This window comes from Geotrypetes seraphini, chromosome 4 (genome assembly GCF_902459505.1).
Source record: "Geotrypetes seraphini chromosome 4, aGeoSer1.1, whole genome shotgun sequence".
Classification (NCBI taxonomy): Eukaryota; Metazoa; Chordata; class Amphibia; order Gymnophiona; family Dermophiidae; genus Geotrypetes; species Geotrypetes seraphini.
The window spans coordinates 86466648-86487202 of record NC_047087.1 but is presented as its reverse complement, the minus strand read 5'-3'; the positions used below and the strand labels follow the sequence as shown (position 1 = coordinate 86487202).

The 20555-nt window shown below is 43.1% G+C and overlaps 1 protein-coding gene across 7 annotated transcripts in view; it reads right to left on the bottom strand.

Annotated features, from left to right (window-relative positions):
* USP25 (ubiquitin specific peptidase 25) overlaps positions 1-20555 on the bottom strand; it is a 261665-nt gene that overhangs the window by 47861 nt on the left and 193249 nt on the right. For 3 of the 7 annotated variants that reach the window (XM_033941903.1, XM_033941895.1, XM_033941898.1), the window contains 3 exons: positions 11044-11183; positions 7130-7243; positions 4865-4960 (listed from right to left, as the gene is read on the bottom strand). In XM_033941903.1, coding sequence (XP_033797794.1) covers positions 4865-4960; positions 7130-7243; positions 11044-11183 — 350 coding nt within the window. The remainder of the gene's footprint in view (positions 1-4864; positions 4961-7129; positions 7244-11043; positions 11184-20555) is intronic. The other 4 variants (XM_033941896.1, XM_033941897.1, XM_033941902.1 and 1 more) reach the window with 4 other exon arrangements.

Below are 20555 nucleotides of genomic sequence, written 5' to 3'. Positions count from 1 at the left end.
CACTGGGGGCACTAAAGACAGGAAGGGGCACTAAGGATATGGGAAGGAGGTACTGGGGGCACTAAAGACATGGGAAGGAGGCACTGGGGCACTAAAGACATAGGAAGGAGGCACTGGGGGCACAAAAGACATAGGAAGGAGGCACTGGGGGCACAAAAGACATAGGAAGGAGGCACTGGGGGCACAAAAGACATAGGAAGGAGGCACTGGGGGCACAAAAGACATAGGAAGGAGGCACTGGGGGCACTAAAGACAGGAAGGGGCACTAGGACATGGGAAGGAGAGACACTGGGAGCACTAAAGACATGGGAAGGAGACACTGGGGGCACTAAAGACATGGGAAGGAGGCACTGGGGGCACTAAAGACAGGAAGGGGCACTAAGGACATGGGAAGGAGGCACTGGGGGCACTAAAGACATGGGAAGGAGGCACTGGGGGCACTAAGGATATGGGAAGGAGGCACTGGGGGTACTAAAGACATGGGAAGGAGGCACTGGGGGCACTAAAGACAGGAAAGGGCACTAAGGATATGGGAAGGAGGCACTGGGGGCACTAAAGACAGGAAGGGACACTAAAGTTTCAAGTTTCAAGTTTATTGGTTTTTGATATCCCGATCATAAAACAAATATCTGACCGGTTAACAATAAAAAAATTTTTAAAATGGGAGAGTAAGAACTAGTTATTGGTGTGTTGGAAAAATTAGCGAAAACATATTAGACATATACTGACAAACATGACTGTGGGGAAAAATGGGAAGGAAGGGAAAAGTTACATAATATAAGAGGAAATGAGATAGAGGGAAGGGATAGGACATGAAGGACAAGGGTGCATGGTATAAGAGATATGCGCAGAAATAAAGGAGAACTTTTGGGACAAGGATGAGTATATAAGTGGTTAGAAAAGATTAAGATTTATTAAAGGCATCCTGGAATAGGAAAGTTTTAAGATTAGTTTTGAATTTAGTTAAATGAATTTCATCCCGAAGAAATTGAGGGAGAGAGTTCCATAGAGTAGGGGCTGTTATGGCAAAATTAGTCTTTCTTGTATAGTAGGATTCTTTTAGGGAGGGGATGAAAAGGAGTTTTTGGTCCGTAGATCGTAAGATACGGGGAGGGGCACTAAGGACATGGGAAGGAGGCACTGGGGGCACTAAAGAAATGGGAAGGAGGCACTGGGGCACTAAAAACATGGGAAGTAGGCACTGGGGCACTAAAGACATGGGAAGGAGGTACTAGGGGTACTAAAGAAGGAAGGGGCACTAAGGATATGGGAAGGAGGCACTGGGGGCACTAAGGACATGGGAAGGATGCACTGGGGGCACTAAAGACATGGGAAGGATGCACTGGGAGGCACTAAAGACATGGGAAGGAGGCACTGGGGGCACTAAAGACAGGAAGGAGCACTAAGGACATGGGAAGGAGACACTGGGGGCACTAAAGACATGGGAAGGAGACACTGGGGGCACTAAAGACAGGAAGGGGCACTAAGGATATGGGAAGGAGGCACTGGGGGCACTAAAGACAGGAAGGGGCACCCTATCTGTTATAACCTAACCCTTCTATCTCCATTTTCTCTCTACAATGTAACTTTACCCACCCTTCCCCTTCTTGCCCTCACTATCCAGTTTGTCATGTTAAAGTCATTAATGTTCACTACGTGTTTTAATTTAATTTTTTTTATTTTTTTTATTTTAATTTTTTTTAATTACTCATACCATTTATTTTAGAAAAACTTTTAAACTTTATGTAAACCGGCTAGATATTTGCTTGATAGTCGGTATATTAAATTCTAATAAACTTGAAGGATATGGGAAGGAGGCACTGGGGGCACTAAAGACATGGGAAGGAGGCACTGGGGGCACTAAAGACATGGGAAGGAGGCACTGGGGGCACTAAAGACATGGGAAGGAGGCACTGGGGGCACTAAAGACATGGGAAGGAGGCACTGGGGGCACTAAAGACATGGGAAGGAGGCACTGGGGGCACTAAAGACATGGGAAGGAGGCACTGGGGGCACTAAAGACATGGGAAGGAGGCACTGGGGGCACTAAAGACAGGAAGGGGCACTAAGGAAATGGGAAGGAGACACTGGGGGCACTAAAGACATGGGAAGGAGGCACTGGGGGCACTAAAGACAGGAAGGGGCACTAAGGAAATGGGAAGGAGACACTGGGGGCACTAAAGACATGGGAAGGAAGCACTGGGGGCACTAAAGACAGGAAGGGGCACTAAGGATATGGGAAGGAGGCACTGGGGGCACTAAAGACAGGAAGGGGCACTAAGGACATGGGAAGGAGGCACTGGGGGCACTAAAGACATGGGAAGGATGCACTGGGGGCACTAAAGACATGGGAAGGATGCACTGGGGGCACTAAAGACAGAAAAGGGCACTAAGGATATGGGAAGGAGGCACTGGGGGCACTAAAGAAAGGAAGGGGCACTAAGGACATAGGCAGGAGGCACTGGGGGCACTAAAGAAAGGAAGGGGCACTAAGGACATGGGAAGGAGGCACTGGGGGCACTAAAGACATGGGAAGGAGGCACTGGGGGCACTAAAGTCAGGAAGGGGCCCTAAGGATATGTGAAGGAGGCACTGGGGGCACTAAAGACATGGGAAGGAGGCACTGGGGGCACTAAAGACAGAAAGGGGCACTAAGGACATGGGAAGGAGGCACTGGGGGCACTAAAAACATGGGAAGGAGGCACCGGGGCCACTAAGGACATAGGAAGGAAAGAGGGAGGGAACAGAAAGGGAAAATTCTTGGGCCTGAGTGCAGAAAGAAAGCAATGAAAGAAAGGATACACAGACAGAAGGAAACGCAACCAGAGACTCATGAAATCAATCACAAGACAGCAAAGGTAGGAAAAATGATTTTATTTTCAATTTAGTGATCAAAACGTGTCAGTTTTGAGAATTTATATCTGCTGTCTATATTTTACACTATATTTGTCTATTTTTCCATAGTTACTGAGATGACCGAGCTTGCGGAGATGGGGCGGAAACGGGGTTTTTAAATTTTAGTCCTAGTAGTTTGCCTGTCCACAAAATAATTATTTTATTTCTGCCGGTCCATGGGTGTAAAAAGGTTGAAAAACACTGATGTAGAGTATGACGGCTTTCTTTTTCGCCCAGCCGCACGTGTTCAAAAAGCCGCGCAAGTGCGGCTGATTGAATTGATCAATCTTCTCCTCTCCTGCAACTTCCTGTTCCGGTTGCATCAGAGGAGAATATTGAACAAATGAGCAGCCGCGTGTGCGGCTGGGCGAAAAAGAAAGCCAGCATACTCTACATCTAAGGTGAGGTAGAGGGAGGGAGATGGCGGAACGCTGCAATTGGTTGGGTGTCTGCTGTTTTTGTATCACTGCCTGCCTGTGCTCATGTTCCAGATCCTCCTGTTGCTCATTGTACTGCAGCATCTGAATGATTATGTACTCAGGTGGGCATTTTTAGTGTACACAATTGACCTGATTCGAGCTATAGGTGAACATGGGGGACACGTCATTGCAAGGGAGGACAAGTCAATTGATTTATTTTATGTTCTGTTTTTACTACAGGGCAGAGGCACTGAAACAGATTCTCAGTGCAGTAGTAGTAGTGGCAGGACTCTCTTCTGTCTTCATGGTGTTTCGCAGTACTGAGGCTTATATGGATGCTGCGGGGACTGTGACGGGGCGGTGAATGGGATGGCAGTGACGGTGACGGGGCAGTGAAGTGGATGGTGGTGACGGGGCGGTGAAGGGGACGGTGAGCCGGGGACGGGGCAGTGACAGGGACAGATTTTTTCCTCGTGTCATTCTCTAGTAGAGAGAACAAGGTGGCACTCTCTAAATTTAAAAGGGGATAAATTCTGTACAAACGTAAGAAAGTTCTTCTTCACCCAGAGAGTGGTAGAAATCTGGAATGCTCTTCCGAAGGCTGTTATAGGGGAAAACACCCTCCAGGGATTCAAGACAAGGTCCCACTGAACCAGAACGTATACAGGTAAGGCTAGACTCAATTAGGGCACTGGTGTTTGACATAAAGACCTCCGCGTGAGCGGACTGCTGGGCACAATGGACCACTGGTCTGACCCAGCAGTGGCAATTCTTATGTTCTTATGACTCAATGGCCTGGAGAGCTTGAATAAAACGTCTACTGAGAAACATCAACTCTCTCTGGGGTGAAAAAGGCCTTAAAGCTACCCAAAGACAAAAACACAAAAAACTGACCCAAACTCAAGGGAAATGCAAAAATAAAAACTCAAAAAATTACGAAGAAAAAGACAAAAACTAGTATCAGGAAGGCACAAAAAATGAATCTGAAGCTTGACGTGCTGAGGAAAAACCAAAGACATGGCTTCTCAGCTCCAATGAAAACTAAGAACTTATGATCCCATGAGCCGATGTCAGGTGGGAAGGCACCAGTACGTGGGTTTGGTATGGGCATTGCCTAAAGATTTAAAGTGACAGTGCACTTGGCAGTGTCCATACTGGGTTTCATGAATGACATCACCCACATATGAGATTATTATTCCTGCTTGTCTTTGGATAATGATGCTTTCCCAGTCTAACACCATCCTAGGAATATTTTCATGAACACATGGATAAACAGAACACATACACGGTGAGCAACTGCCCTCTTAAAGCATTCTCAAACAGCTGATAGTAGCCACACAATTTAAACCTATTACTAATGAAAATACAACTAAAGATTAAAAAAGATGGAAAGGATATGGTAACATTACTAGAGAGAAAGAATCCATGGTCACATGATTGTGTCCCCATGATGACCAATTAATATCAGTTTTTGAAGCCAAAAATAAACAGAATACCAAACACTGTTTTGTCAAAATATAACAAACCTAAAGGAAAAAGGTTAGGTGTACCTTGAAAAACCCTGCTTCAGGCCCACACCTGTCATACACACTCCTGGATTTACCTATGGCCATGATTATACCTTGCATATCCGGAGCCATCATGACCTAATATAGGGAAATTTAAGGGTAAAGTTTGCAATGAATATTATTATAATCAATATTATATCAAGACAATATGCTGTCAGATACATGCTTTGAAAGGAAAGCAAGCTGGTGCATGCACTCTCTAAACTGGCAAAAAACACTCCACTACATATTTGCCCTCCAGTTATATCCTAGGAATGAGACCCCTGTATGTACAATAGCTACAAATTTCTTAAGTTGTATACTGCGTATTTGGAAAACTCAATTTTTGTAACTATGTCCCATGAAATAGAAGAGCAGGCTCTGCTGCATGACTTATCTTCTTCCAACCTCGCTACACTCATGTTACCTCTCTCCTCATATCATTTCACTGGCTCCCTATCTGCCTTCACATACAGTTCAAACTCCTTTTACTAACCTACAAATGTGTTCATTCTGCTGCCCTTTCAGTATCTCTCCTCTCTTGTCTCTCTCCTTACATGCCTCCCCAAGAACTCCGTCCCTCAGATAAGTTGCTTTTATCTGTACCCTTCTCCTAAACTGCCAATTCTAGACTTCGTTCCTTTCATCTCGCTGCCCCGTATGCCTGGAACAAACTCCCTCAGTCTAGGCTGAAAACCCACCTTTTTGAGATAGCCTTCAATTCTTAACCCTACTCCCTTGCTGTCCTCTGCTCACCACCATAGTCAGTAATTTAACCATCCCCGCTAACTATAATCCCTACCCTGACATCCTGGGGGGAAGGGGGGTTGTCTTGATTGATTAGATTATGAGCTTATTCTGCAGGGACTGATTAGATTGCAAGCTCAATCGAGCAGGGACTTTTCTCCTTCATTACTCTGAACAGCATTGCGTGCGTCCAGTAGCACTCTAGAAATAAAATTAATAGCAGTTGTAGTAGTAGGCCTAACATACCTCTGTAAACAAAAACCTACACTGAAAACCTGATGTTTTACACTTGTGATAATACAATAACTTATGCCACATTTTTTTCACAATGCTAACCTGGTGGGTGTGGGGCATCTTGCTGCCAGAAACCCCAGAAACATTTTATAAGCATTCAGATTTTTGAGTCCTCAAGGGTTGCCAATGGGTCAAGTTTTCAGGATATCCCTAATGAGTACACGACAGATCTGCATATAAAGAAGGAAGTAGTTATGCAAGTGTCTTTCATGCATGTTCATTAGGGATAACCTAAAAACTTGACCAGTTGGTAGGTCTCAAGGACTAGGAGACCAGTGATTTATATGAATTAAGTTTGATTATCTCTCTTGTCTTTGCAACAAAACAATTTTCCACCAAGCATTTAAAACACAGGATTTCACACGAAGAGCCCTGCAAATCAACACTTTTTAGCCTACTTATTTCTTAAATAATAATTAAGACTTGAAATGCTACAGCTAGGAACTACTATATTTCTTGCAGAATACAATGACCTAAAACACAGAAACTGATAAAGACTATATGGCCTATCCAATCTGCCTATCCATATCATCTACCTTCACCTTCTCTTTCTTGGAAATCCTATTTGCTTGTCCTATTCTTTCTTGATTCAGATACAGTCTTCGTCTCCACTAGTGCTGCCCAATTCACGAATCGAATCGATTCACCGATTCATTTTGAGTGAATCAGTTCAAATTCGATTAAAAATAAATAAATAAATAAAATCGGCCTCCCAATTTGGCGACTGACCCTCTCCCTCTCGCCCCCCTAAAGCAGGATCCACCACTTTCACCATAGTGCATGAGCCAATATCATTTTAATCAATCAGAGGTGGTTGTTTTGTTTTTTTTAAACAACATTGCAAACTTTTGAAAGAATATTTTTTTAAGTCAGTGTTGCTTCTTATTGTGAGAGATCATTCTTATACAGTGTGAAAAACATCTGGAATAAATTTGAAAAAAGGTAAAAAAATTCCAAAATAAGTACTTAAACTGTCTGAAGTTATTCATAGTGAGCACATGCATAAACATCCACGTATAGCAATGTACAGCTCATACAATGCCACAGTTTTTACTTATTTGCCACTAAACACTGCATTCTGTGAGCAAGCACAATGTCACTCAGAGGTGCATTATAGGTGTTGCAGAGTGCACACATGCCAAGTTGCTGTGGTGCATCACACAGCTAAAACCCCTCCCCAAAACACCATGGTAGGCAATGGCGCAAACAGCTACAGTAAAGTAGTACCTCGTCATCATAACCCCCCTCCTCTGACTCAATCACAAATGTCCCTACATGAGGGATCGCCACCTCTACAACTCGCTGGCTAGGAACTGCTTGAGCTGATGCAGTATCAGTGATCTGCAGAAGAAAACCAAGCAATGGAGAAAAAAAAAGAAAAACAAAACAAGGACAAAAAAAAAACAAAGATGCAATGACAAATGAAATATACAGTATTTAACTTCTGAAAAGATGGAGTCATTAGGAAAAGGACTGCAGTGAACTTACAGAACAGATAATATAGCAGAGTACTGTACATTAGTTTCCATCAGGTGGCCAATATGTTGTATAAAACTTATTCATATGCCACTAAAATAAATGTCATACCATACAATGGAAGATGAGCTACATTCCCTAAATATGCCTTGAATGAACAGGTGTTAGCTGACAGCATATCATAAAATGTAATTTTTATAGCAAACACTGGTTATATCTATAAATCAAGCCTTCTAGATCAGTGTTCAATCACAAATATGATGTTTTACAAAAGGATTGCATTATTTCTCAAGGTCAGTGATGTGACTAAAATATAATCCAATAGGAAAGCCATTTAATGCTAATGGGTTTTAGCAGATGTTTCCAATTCAAATGTAAGTATCATTCAAGAAGTTGAGGTCAAACAACCCTCCCATAAGACCCCTCCCCTGAAAAAAAAATTCAACCAATTCTCCAGTTCAAACTGTTTTAGATGAATTGAAAGGGTTTTTAAAAAAATTATTTTTATTTTGTATTTTAGAATGTCACTGAGCAACTATCTTGAGGAAGGCAAAAAACCACAAGCTTGTTTCAAAAGTTAAAATCCTCTTTCCTGATCTCAAGAATGAAATGATGGCAAAATCTTGCATCAGCAACTATCAAAAAATTAATTCTCCATAAAATTGTGATCCTCTTACTCTGATCCATCTATTTTTATTTTTCAAGTTTGCTCCATTTCTCTTTCCTCCACATTCCTAAAATACCAAACTAAAATGCCCTCTTGTTGGCTGAAGGGTATGGAAAGGACATTCTGCCTTAGAAACTTCACCAAACGACTCCAAACCTGGAAATCTTTGGGCTGTCAGTTGGACTGACCCTGACCGAGACTTCCACCCTCACGGAACCTCGAAGCGCAACTGAGGCAGGAAATACGCAGGAGTCACCCTTATACCCCGAGGGTTCTTACTCAGGGCGTCCTCAGCCTGCGCTTAAGCCTCTGAAAAATTCAGAAGGCAAGCAGGCTCCCAGGGGAATGGACCCTGAGCACTGAAGAGGAGCACAGCAGGCTGGGATCCATAGGCCCACCTGAAGGTTTGCCCTGTGAAGCTGCAGTCTGGCCCTGCAGAACCCGTGTAACTAGTAAGGGGTCTCAGGGCACCGCAGCCACCAAAAAAATCCCCCAAACTTTTAAAGATAAGGAAAAATTTAAGCAGAGCAGATCAAAAACACTTCTGCATGGTTCTTTTGTAGAAGGAAAAAACTGAAGGGAGTACTATACTCCATGGCAATATGGGAGGTGCTGAAAGCTGTATTACAGTTCTGCAAGACCTGGTTCACGAGTTTGGATTGAATACCTAACGTATAGCTCCTGAGGAAATGTAGCAGAATATGTTTCATTCTTTTTCTCATGATGGACAAATCAAGAAACCTAGACAAAAATAAAAATGGAGAGTTCTAGTTGTATGATCTAAACCCTGAAATGCTGCAGTCATATTTCAAGTTTAAGATTTTTATAATACATGAATGATTTAGGGGGAATTCATCAAGAAGCACTAACCGATTTAGTGCACACATGCTAAATGCTAAGACACCCTTAGGAATATCATGGGTGGAGCATTTAATAATAATAATAACTTTATTTTTTTATACCGCCATAACCAAAAGCATGTGTTTTATTGGTTAGCGCCTCTTGATAAATTCCGCCCTTAATTTATGGAACTGTTTATTTGTTGTGTGTTCTGATTTGAATTCCATATGATTTTATATCAACTGTTTTGAAACTATATTCTGTTTTACCTATAGGATTTTTCAGTATCTGATTTGGAATTGTCATATCTTTTGATAACTCCCGAGAGCTTCCATAAAGAAAACATTGGAACCTACCGGTCTTTTGGAGGTAGAAAGGAAGGTGGCATTACAAACTAGAGAATGACACGGTGGCGGGTAGCCACGGTAACCCGCCAAAATGGTTGGGGGGGGAAGTGCTCACTGCGGGCATGGGGACAAGGCCATCCACTGCCCCATGTAGTGGTGAATGGCCTTATCCCCGCAGTTAAGAAAGGGAAGGCGTGCAGTCACCAATCGCACGTGGCCCCCTCCCTCCCTACCTATGGCCAAATCTATCTCCCTCCCTCCCTCTTACCTTCATGGCGCTTTAGTAAAGAAACTTACTGAAGCTGGCGAAGCCAGCCTGCCTGCAGTCGTGTGTGTGTGGGCGGAAGCTTCTCCTCTTGACGCAACGAGCGAATGCATCAGAGGAGAAGTTTCCACCCACACACACGTGACTGCAGGCAGGCAGGCTTCGCTGGCTTCAGTAAGTTTCTTTACTAAAGCGCTGCAAAAGTAAGGGGGGAGGGAGGGAGATAGATTTGGCCATCCCAGTGATAGGGGGAGGAAGCTGAGGTTATTGCTCAAGGATGATGTCTAGAGGTTAGATCAAAGGTCCATGATAGAAGGGTTTGAAAGAAGATCTGCAACAAGGCACTGGCTGAGGATGGTTTCTGAAATGTTCAGACAAGCTGTGTTTAAGGGGTTGAGGGAATAACAATAAAAATGTAGAATAAAAGCTCCAAATAATGGCAAATAAAGGTTCAAAGGTGCCAGGCCCTGACACTAGTTTTGGCAAAGCTGTAAATACAAAGGGGTAGAAGGAAACTTCTCAGTTAATAAAGAAAATAAATGCAGTGTAGGTTTCAGATTTCCAAATTCTGGTCTGATGTTTGGAATACAATTTGTAAAATTCTTAAGTTAAAGGCACATTACTTATGCAACTGTTTTGAAAAGTGTTTCTATTAAGCCCACTTTATCTGATCATGATGCTGTATTATTAGATTCTTTACTTATAATAGCTTTGAAAGTTTTATGTACCTCTTGGAAAGACCTTTTCACAAGCTACTTATAATAGATGGTGGAATCAGCTTTGTCTATTATGCAAATCTGAACATTATGTTGTCAAAAAATTGAAAATGTTTGTTAAATTTAATAAGAAATGGTCAGCCTTACATTTCTGTTTATTGATGTTTGATCTTGTTGTATTTTATAATTCTAAATAAACAAAGGGTTCTTTTTATCAAGCTGCGGTAGAAGTTTACCACACGTAATACCGCACGTTAAACAGCCTGCTGCGCTAGCCGCTAATGTCTGCATTAAGCAGGCGTTAGTTTCTTAGCCGTCCATGGGGGTTAGCGCGGCTTGATAAAGGACCCCAAAGACTTAAAAAAAAGTTTACATACCGCCTCCCTGATAAACGTTTATAGTAATTTCCAATATACATATATAAATTACAGTGGAGACAATCACTCACTGTATAAAATAAAATTCATCCATTAACATTCACTTGTTAAGCCACAAAAGCTGTTATGTGTGTGTGATTTTTATCACCAAAAGTAATAATCCCTGACAAAGAATATGCAACTTCTGTATCAATTCCTTTGACCAGAACATCCACTAATTTTATTTTCTCCACTCTCTCAGAATCTGTATTATAAGCCACTGAAGCAAATATTTTGCAATCTCTCTGGCAGGAGCAGTGAAGCAAGTTTCCTAAAGGCCATCTTTTTTTTATTTTCTTGCTTCAGTGGAGATAATTTGTCTATAACTTGAGAATATACCAGGGTTCTGAGGGACAAATTCCTGCTCCTTTTTGGATTAAATGTGGGCAGGCCTTTACTATATAATATTCTAACCTTGCTCAAGACAGTTTCAGGGCTATCCTCTTCTTGTTCTGCCACCACTTTAGTTATCACCTTCAAAGTTTCTTCTTTGAGTTGACTGGAGAGATCAGTGCGTACTGGCTGCTCTAAGTACTCTGGTTCTCCTCCATGAGCTGGGTAACAAAAACATCAGCAGCATTACAGAAATACCAACACAAGCACTACAGAGACATTTAAAAAAAGAACTCGAGATCTAGATCAGCTCATATCCCTTTTTTAAAATGGAGATCAGCTTTTAAACATTTCTCTTCAACTGGCAGTGCATACTGCAAGCCAACCACTATGGGCCTGTTTTACAAAGCTGCACAGCAACAGCCCCAAAGCACTTTAAATCTCTATGGGCTTCGGGGCCGTTACCGCGCAGCAGCCGCTAGCGCGGTTTTGTAAAACAGGTCATATATGTCTGATGCTTTCTGGCAAAGTCGCTATTGACATTTACCTGCAGATGGCCAGTGGCATCAGAAATACATGATGGTTGTAATGCAGACCAACAAAGCCATTCTATCAACACAAGAGATAACTTTAAAAAAAAAAAAAATCAAACAAAACAGAAGGTGTCATGTATAAAGATGATATGTACTGAATAGATAGATAGGCTCTTGTTGTACAGCACTTCCTCTTCCCCTCCTAAGTCGCTTCCTTTGAATTTTTCCAGTCTCTGGAGGAGATTTCAGTGCTTCCCTAGCTTTTCTTGTGGCAAGGAGTACTGTCCCAAAGCTACACAGCCTACATCAGGGAGGCTACTATGCCACAGAACATTTTTGAAAATGCATGTGTGCCTGTAGCTTGAAGATGCCACACTAAGGGCTAGATTTACTAAGCAAACCGATCGGTTTGCAAGCCCTTTGTGACCCGATTTCCCTCCTGCAGTATTCACTAACCTGTTTTGCAATCCGATTCCGATCCGCGCATGCAAATGAAGGGAACTGCATGCAAAGTAGGCAGGGACGCGATTTACTAAACAAATTTGCCTATTAGACTGTGCTGGCCGATCAACCTAAAAAGCGACTGCTGAGGACCAGTCGCTGAAGCCCTTTCCGACTGCCTTCTGCCGCCTTGCTCTCAGCTCTGTCAGCCCCGATCTCCTGCTTCCCCCAACTGTAGGTGCCCCGATTGCCTGCCTACCTGCCCCGAGCTGCTCTCATCGCCTGCCTGCCCTGACTCTTCCACCCTTCCCCGCAGTGTAAGCCCGTGGTTTTAACCCACAGGCTTTAAGCGGGTTAAAATCACAGGCTGTAAAAAAAAAAAAAAAAAAAGTGCCAGGCTGGAGGTCCAGTGCATGCACAGACCATCTAAAGATGGTCTGTGCATGCGCGAGGATCACTATAGAGAGATCTGTGCTTACAGATGGGGGCATTCCTCCAATCGCCCCCATCTGCATATTAGAGTTTGCTGAATTCGTCGGACCTGCCTAGGTCAAGCCCAATCGGGCAGGTTAGTGAATCTGGCCCTAAGTCCAAGGAATTAATTGTTCTGTAGTGATTGATCTCATGGGTAGAACTTGACAAGAGTGAGAATGCTGCAAGTGAAGCCAGGGTATTTTCAAATCATGTAACTGTTTGGCCTTTTATTTTATTGAAATCTGTCCTGTGGCACAGAGCAAGCTGCATGAAAATCAAAATGAAGAAAATTAAAGGAAAAAAATTCAGATACAAAAAGTGACATTTGCAGTGACACAGAAAGTATGAGAAACTGGACAGACAGAGATCCCTCTCTGCTGAAATATCCTCGTTATTGCTCTCTTTCAAGTCCAATTTGAAAGGTAGCAATTGCTACTCTAGTACTAGTATACTTGGTGACATGCATCCAGCATTACCAAAATGCAGTATTTTCTCTCCCTAAAGAGGTTATCTATGTTTTGCAGCTATTGTTACATTCCATCGCAATTCAGCAGGGATTTGCTATTCCACCCTATAAAATGCTCCATATAGCTAACCTAGTTGTGCACAATCTAAGGGCAAGTGATTTGCCAAACAGTAGTGTCTAAGCCTGCACAATATAAGATTATTTCAAGAAAGCTACCTAAAAGAAAATCTCCAATCTAGAAGCACAACTCACAATTTGCACTTATCATTTACAAAGTCTTGGTGAAACTATTACCACCAATATTTATTTATTTATTGATATTAGCCACCTTTATGAAGAGATTCACCCAAGGTGGTGTGCAGCAAGTATAATTCAACATAAAACTTACAATTTTGTTAACAGCATAACAGTAGTAAAAAGTCCAAATAGAGTCAAACCTTAGTTTGCGAGTGTTTTGCAGGACGAGCAAAACATTCTCACAAATCTTCTCTCGCAAACCGAGCGTTGACTCAATTTGCGAGCACCCCCCTCCCCCGAGAACCAGCATCGCTCCCCCCCACTCGCGAACGCCAACTCCCCCCCCCCTGCCCAAATCGCGAACCGGTACCCTGCCCAAACAGCATTCAACCTTACCCCCCCCATTTGGCACTGGCACGCAGCCCACAGGACGTGCCGGTGAAAGAAGTTCCTGCCTCTTGCCTGGACCTTGAGCATCTGCGCATGCTCAAGGCCTTCTGGTTCTCGCTCTCTCCAAGAAACTCGCTTTGATATACGAGTAATTTGGTTTACGAGCATGCTTCTGGAACGAATTATGCTCGAAAAAGCACAGTTACTTACCGTAACAGGTGTTATCCAGGGACAGCAGGCAGATATTCTTGACTGATGGGTGACGGCACCGACGGAGCCCCGGTACGGACAATTTTAGAGTGATTGCACTCTAAGAACTTAGAAAGTTCTAGCTAGGCCGCACCGCGCGTGCGCGAGTGCCTTCCCGCCCGACGGAGGCGCGCGGTCCCCAGTTAGGATAAGCCAGCTAAGAAGCCAATCCAGAGAGGTGGGAGGGACGCAAGAATATCTGCCTGCTGTCCCTGGATAACACCTGTTACGGTAAGTAACTGTGCTTTATCCCAGGACAAGCAGGCAGCATATTCTTGACTGATGGGTGACCTCCAAGCTAACAAAAAGAGGGATGAAGGGAAGGTTGGCCATTAGGAAAACAAATTTTGTAAAACAGATTGGCCGAAGTGTCCATCCCGTCTGGAGAATACATCCAGACAATAGTGAGATGTAAAAGTATGAACTGAGGACCAAGTAGCAGCCTTGCAGATTTCCTCAATGGAAGTGGAGCGGAGGAAAGCTACTGACGCTGCCATAGCTCTAACTTTGTGGCCCGTGACAGAACCTTCCAGTGTCAGGCCCGACTGAGCATAACAGAATGAAACGCAAGCAGCAAGCCAATTGGATAGAGTGCGTTTAGATACAGGATGACCCATCTTGTTAGGATCAAATGACAAAAACAGTTGAGGAGATAATCTGTGAGGTTTAGTGCGTTCGAGATAGTAAGCCAAAGCACGTTTACAGTCCAAGGTATGCAAAGCCTGTTCACCTGGATGAGAATGAGGCTTTGGGAAAAAAACAGGTAGGACAATGGACTGATTAAGATGAAAGTCAGACACAACCTTAGGGAGGAACTTTGGGTGTGTACGTAGAACCACCTTATCATGGTGAAAAACAGTAAAAGGTGGATCGCCCACTAGTGCATGTAACTCACTGACCCTCCTGGCAGAGGTGAGAGCAATAAGGAAGACCACTTTCGAAGTGAGAAATTTGAAATGTGCTGTGGCCAAAGGTTCAAAAGGCGGCTTCATTAAAGCAGAAAGAACCACATTGAGATCCCAGACAACAGAGGGGCTTTAAGAGGTGGTTTCACATTGAAAAGGCCCCTCATGAACCGGGAAACCAAAGGATGAGCAGAGAGGGGTTTTCCATGAATTGGCTCATGAAAAGCAGCAATGGCACTGAGATGAACTCTGATAGAAGTAGATTTGAGACCAGAGTCAGACAGGGAAAGAAGATAGTCCAACACCAGTCCCACTGCTAGAGACGTGGGATTATGGTGATGTAAGAGACACCAGGAAGAAAACCGAGACCACTTCTGTTGATAACACTGAAGCGTGGTCGGTTTCCTGGAAGCATCAATGATAGAACGGACAGGCTGAGAAAGGAGTGAGTGAGCCGAAGTCAGCCCGAGAGATACCAAGCTGTCAGGTGCAGAGACTGTAAATTGGGATGCAGTAGGGTCTGCTGATGCTGAGTAAGCAGAGAAGGAAACAGTGGAAGAAGTATGGGTTCCCTGGAACTGAGTTGAAGTAGAAGGGAGAACCAATGTTGCCTGGGCCACCGTGGGGCGATGAGAATCATGGAGGCTTGTTCCCTCCTGAGCTTGAACAATGTCCGCAGGATGAGCGATAGAGGAGGAAATGCATATAGGAAGAGATTGGTCCAATCCAGGAGAAATGCATCGGGTGCCAGACGGTGAGGAGAGTAGAGACTGGAGCAAAACAGGGGCAGCTGATAATTGTGAGGAGCTGCAAAAAGGTCCACTTGAGGAGTGCCCCATTGAGCGAAAATGGACTGGAGAGTCAAGGGGTCGAGAGTCCATTCGTGAGGTTGGAGAAGTCTGCTGAGATTGTCCGCTAAGGAATTCTGCTCCCCTTGAATGTAGACAGTCTTCAGGAATAAATGACGAGCTGCCGCCCAAGACCAAATCCGTTGGGCTTCCTGACACAACAGGCGAGAGCCCGTCCCTCCCTGTTTGTTGATGTAGTACATTGCAACTTGATTGTCTGTGCAAATGAGTAGTACTTGAGGAAAGAGAAGATGTTGAAATGCCTTGAGGGCATAAAACATCGCTCGGAGTTCCAGGAAATTGATGTGGTGTTTCTTTTCCTGGGCAGTCCAAAACCCCTGAGTTTGGAATTCGTTTAAGTGAGCTCCCCAGGCATAAGGGGATGTGTCTGTGGTGATCACGAAATGATGATGAGGTAGATGGAACAGTAGACCTCTGGATAGATTTGAAGATGTCAACCACCAAAGAAGCGACTGTCGAAGAGACGAGGTCACAGATATGTGTTGTGAGCAAGGATCCGTCGCTTGTGACCACTGGGTCGCTAGGGTCCATTGAGGAGTACGCAGGTGGAGACGTGTGAAGGGGGTGACATGTACTGTCGAAGCCATGTGCCCCAATAGCACCATCATGTGATTCGCAGAAATGGTAATCTGTTGAAACACCTGCCGACAGAGATGAAGGATAGTCTGAAGGCGGTTGAATGGAAGAAACGCCCTCATCAGAACAGTGTCCAGAATGGCTCCAATGAATTGAAGTCGCTGGGTTGGAATGAGGTGCGACTTGGGTAGATTGATTTCGAAACCCAACAGTTGAAGGAAGTGAATGGTCTGATTGGTGGCAAGCAGAACCGCCTGAGGAGAGTGAGCCTTGATCAGCCAGTCGTCCAAGTAAGGGAAGACCTGAAGATTGTGAGAGCGGAGATAGGCCGCTACTACAATCAGACACTTGGTGAATACCCTGGGAGAGGAGGCCAGACCGAAGGGTAGCACCTTGTACTGATAATGGTTTTGATTAATGAGAAAGCGTAGATATTGCCTGGACGTCAGATGGATAGGAATATGTGTGTAAGCCTCTTTTAGATCGAGGGAGCATAGCCAGTCGCCCTGAGAGAGAAGAGGGTAGAGGGTGGCAAGAGAGAGCATTTTGAACTTCTCCTTGACCAAACATTTGTTGAGATCTCTGAGATCTAATATAGGTCTGAGGTCTCCGGTCTTTTTGGGAACTAGAAAGTACCGGGAGTAAAATCCATGACCTCTCTGATCCTGAGGAACTTCTTCGATGGCATTTAGAAGAAGGAGGGATTGAACCTCTTGAGCTAGAAGGAGGGACTGAGACTTGTTGGAAGCAGACTCTTTTGGCAGGCCTAACGGCGGAGGAGTCTGAAAATTGAGGGAGTAGCCGTGGGCTATGATAGAGAGCACCCACTGGTTGGTGGTGATTACTTCCCATCGAGTCAGAAAAATGTTTAGTTGACCTCCTATAGGCTGTGGAAGAGGACATGAGGGAGGAAGACTGGCAATGCCCTGGAGAAGTGAAGAAATTCACAAGAAAAAATACGCGAGCGGGAAGGCGAAAAAAGAGAGTCCAACAGCTGTTGGAAACACGCGTCTTCTTATCTCCGCGGAAACTAAGAAACTGGGATCCGCGCGCCTCCGTCGGGCGGGAAGGCACTCGCGCACGCACGGTGTGGCCTAGCTAGAACTTTCTAAGTTCTTAGAGTGCAATCACTCTAAAATTGTCCGTACCGGGGCTCCGTCGGTGCCATCACCCATCAGTCAAGAATATGCTGCCTGCTTGTCCTGGGATAACCAAGGTTCCACTGTATAAGCCTAAATACAGTGAATGAGGTAGAGTTAAAAATCAGTAAATTGAAATTTAATAGGACTACCATGAAACAGTTTCAAAAATATATTGTACTTATTAACAGCCCTGAAAATCAAATGATATATAATACATACTAAAAGGGAGACATACTATTTATAAAGCATCTAATGAGCACAAATCAAAACATTCAAATAACATGACGCTAATGCTTTTCTCTAATACAGTTTTATCCTATAGCTGAGGGGTCAAATGCAGGTATTAGATGGGGACAAGATGGGTGGTTTATAGTGCTTTGGGATAAACAGATGGGCGGCTAAACTCAAGGTAAGTTGTTTATGCAGTTAAACAAGGTATAAGGAACTGATTTAGTTAGTATGTGTGGTGAGATAGTCCTAGTGCAGAATAAATTATTATCAATCACCCTATGTATTGTCTGGAGTTAGATGTAGCCTCTCAGGGAGTAAATTTTAGACAGAGTGTGTGTGGGGGCTACTCCTGAGAGTATCACATCGTACAATTTCTTTTGATGAGGGAACAGCGAGTGTTGCTTCCTGAGAGGACTTCAGAGGTCTCAATGGTGTATACAGTCATGTGAAAAAATTAGGACACCCCATGAAATATTCAGTTCTTTCTTAAGAAATGTTAACATATCGATGTCAAATCTTTTTTTTATTTATCTCTGGAAAATAAAGTGATGTAATTGCAGGTAAACAAAATTTTTCCTCGATTTACTCATGAAACAAGATATCCACAAAAATATGTATTCTGAGGAATAAATTAGGACACCCTACTAGCTAGTGTTACCCCCTTTGGCTGAAATAATTGCATCTATCAGTCTCGGACATCAGTCTGAGGAAAAGTTTGGCCCACTCTTGAATGCTGAATTCTTTCAGCTGTGAGATGTTTGAGGAGTTTCTTGCATGTACAGCCCATTTCATATCACCCACAGCATCTCAATGGGGATTAAGATCAGGGCTTTGACTCGGCCACTCCAGGACTCACCATTTCTTAGTTTTCAGCCAGTCCTTGGTGGATTTACTGGTATGTTTTGAGTCATTGTTGTGTTGCAGGGTCCAGTTCCACTTCAACTTTAATTTTCGTACAGATGGTCTCACATGTTCCTCAAGCACCCTCTGATACATGGTAGAATTCATGGTAGATTCTATGATGGTGAGCTGGCCAGGTCTTGCTGCAGCAAAGCATCCCCAAACCATGACACTTCAACCTCCATGCTTCACAGTTGGTAAGAGGTTCTTTTCCTGGAATGCTGTATTTGGTGTACACCAAACATGTTCTCTTTTCTGGTGTCCAAATAATTAAAGCATAGAACACTATTCCAGAAGTCCTGGTGTTTGTCTACATTCTCTCTGGCAAACTACAGTCTGTTTCTCTTAGAGAGCAAAGGTTTCCTCCTTGCACACCTCCCATGCAAGTTAAATTTGTGCAGTCTCTTTCTGATTGTAAAGGCATGCACTTTCATATCAACAGTGACAAGAGCCTGCTGTTGGTCCTGTGATGACATTTTAGGGTTATTGAAGACTTCTTTTAGCATCTTGTGGTCTGATCTGGAGGTCAACTTGCTTGGACGGCTGGACCTGGGCATGTTGGCAGTAGTTTGGGAAGTCCTCCACTCGTATAATATTTTCTGGACTGTGGAATAGCTAATGTGAAATTCTTTTGAGATTTTTTAAAATCCCTTGCCAGACTTATAAGCTGTTACAATATTTTTTTCTGAAGGCCTCAGACAGCTCTTTTGAGCTTACCATGGTGTTCAATCTCACCACAACAGTCATGAACACACCAAACTAAATGTCTGAGGTTTAAGTAGGGCAAACCTCCTTCAAAATGCTGTGAAACGATGTTCTAATGATGTGCACCTGATGTGATATACCTGTGTGTGATTTGAGCCACTTTAAGTGGGAGGATATGTTGGGATGTCCTAATTTAGTCCTCAGTTAGACTACACAGTTTTGTAGATTTCTTTTATGAGTAAATCAAGGAAAATTTTTGTTGTTTACCTGCAATTACATCACTTTCTTTTCCAGAGATAAATTAAAAAAAAAAAAAGATTTGTCATCGATATGTTAACATTTCTTAAGAACGAACTGAATATTTCATGGGGTGTCCTAATTTTTTCCACATGATGTAAAAGACAAGCTTGTTCATTAAGTATTCTGATCCATTTTGTCTAAGGACCTTGAAAATCAGAGAGATTTAAATTTAGCCTTGTAAGGTAATCGTAGTCAGTGTAGTTTGTGCAGAAAGGGTTTGATGTGGTCATGTCTCTTGTAGCCTTCTATCAGTTGTGCTGCACCAAAACAGTGAACAAGTCTCAGTATTAAAAAAAAGCAAAGACTTAAAACTCTTGAACACATTTTCTTTAACTTCTAGTAAGTCCTATTTCCAGGCCCAGAGTTAGATTTTAAAACCTTTTCTATTTTCCCATGTTTCCACATGATTACATTACATGACTGAGGATTTTCCCTTTATTTTCTTCAATTTTATTTTTGACGATCCTGTCCTGTGCCATATGGCAGATTTCAATAGAACAGCTTTGAAAAAGAACAGTGTCATTAATCCACTGGCTCCCCCTCAAAGGATAGACCGTTGCATGATTGATTGCATCCTTGTCTTTCTATATTCTAGCTCTTACAGTCACAAGCTCAACTATTACAGAACAATTAAATTTTATGGTCTAGGGCACTCTTTCACACCTTTTGAAACCTAAGGCACACTTGTGCGGTACACAGGGCTCCAAGATTTGAGCAATGTAAATGAGTAAATGATGGCAGATAAAGACCTGAACGGTTCATCCAGTCTGCCCATAAGTTATACTCATTAAAAAATACATATAGATCAGTGGTCTCAAACTCAAACCCTTTGCAGGGACACATTTTGGATTTGTAGGTACTTAGGAGTGCCGCAGAAAAAAATAGTTAATGTCTTATTAAAGAAATGACAACTTTGCATGAGGTAAATCTCTTTATAGTTTATAAATCTTTCCTTAACTGATTCTGATAATTTCAGCTATACATAGCTGAAAACAGTGCAACATGCAGAAAGTGAAGTTTAGATAGTTTTTTTACTTTCTGCATGTTGCACTGCTTTCAGCTGTGTATAGCTGAAATTATCAGAATCAATTAAGGAAAGATTTATAAACTATAAAGAGTTTTACCTCATGCAAAATTGTGATTTAGATTCTAATTTAAAGTATCAACTACAAAAG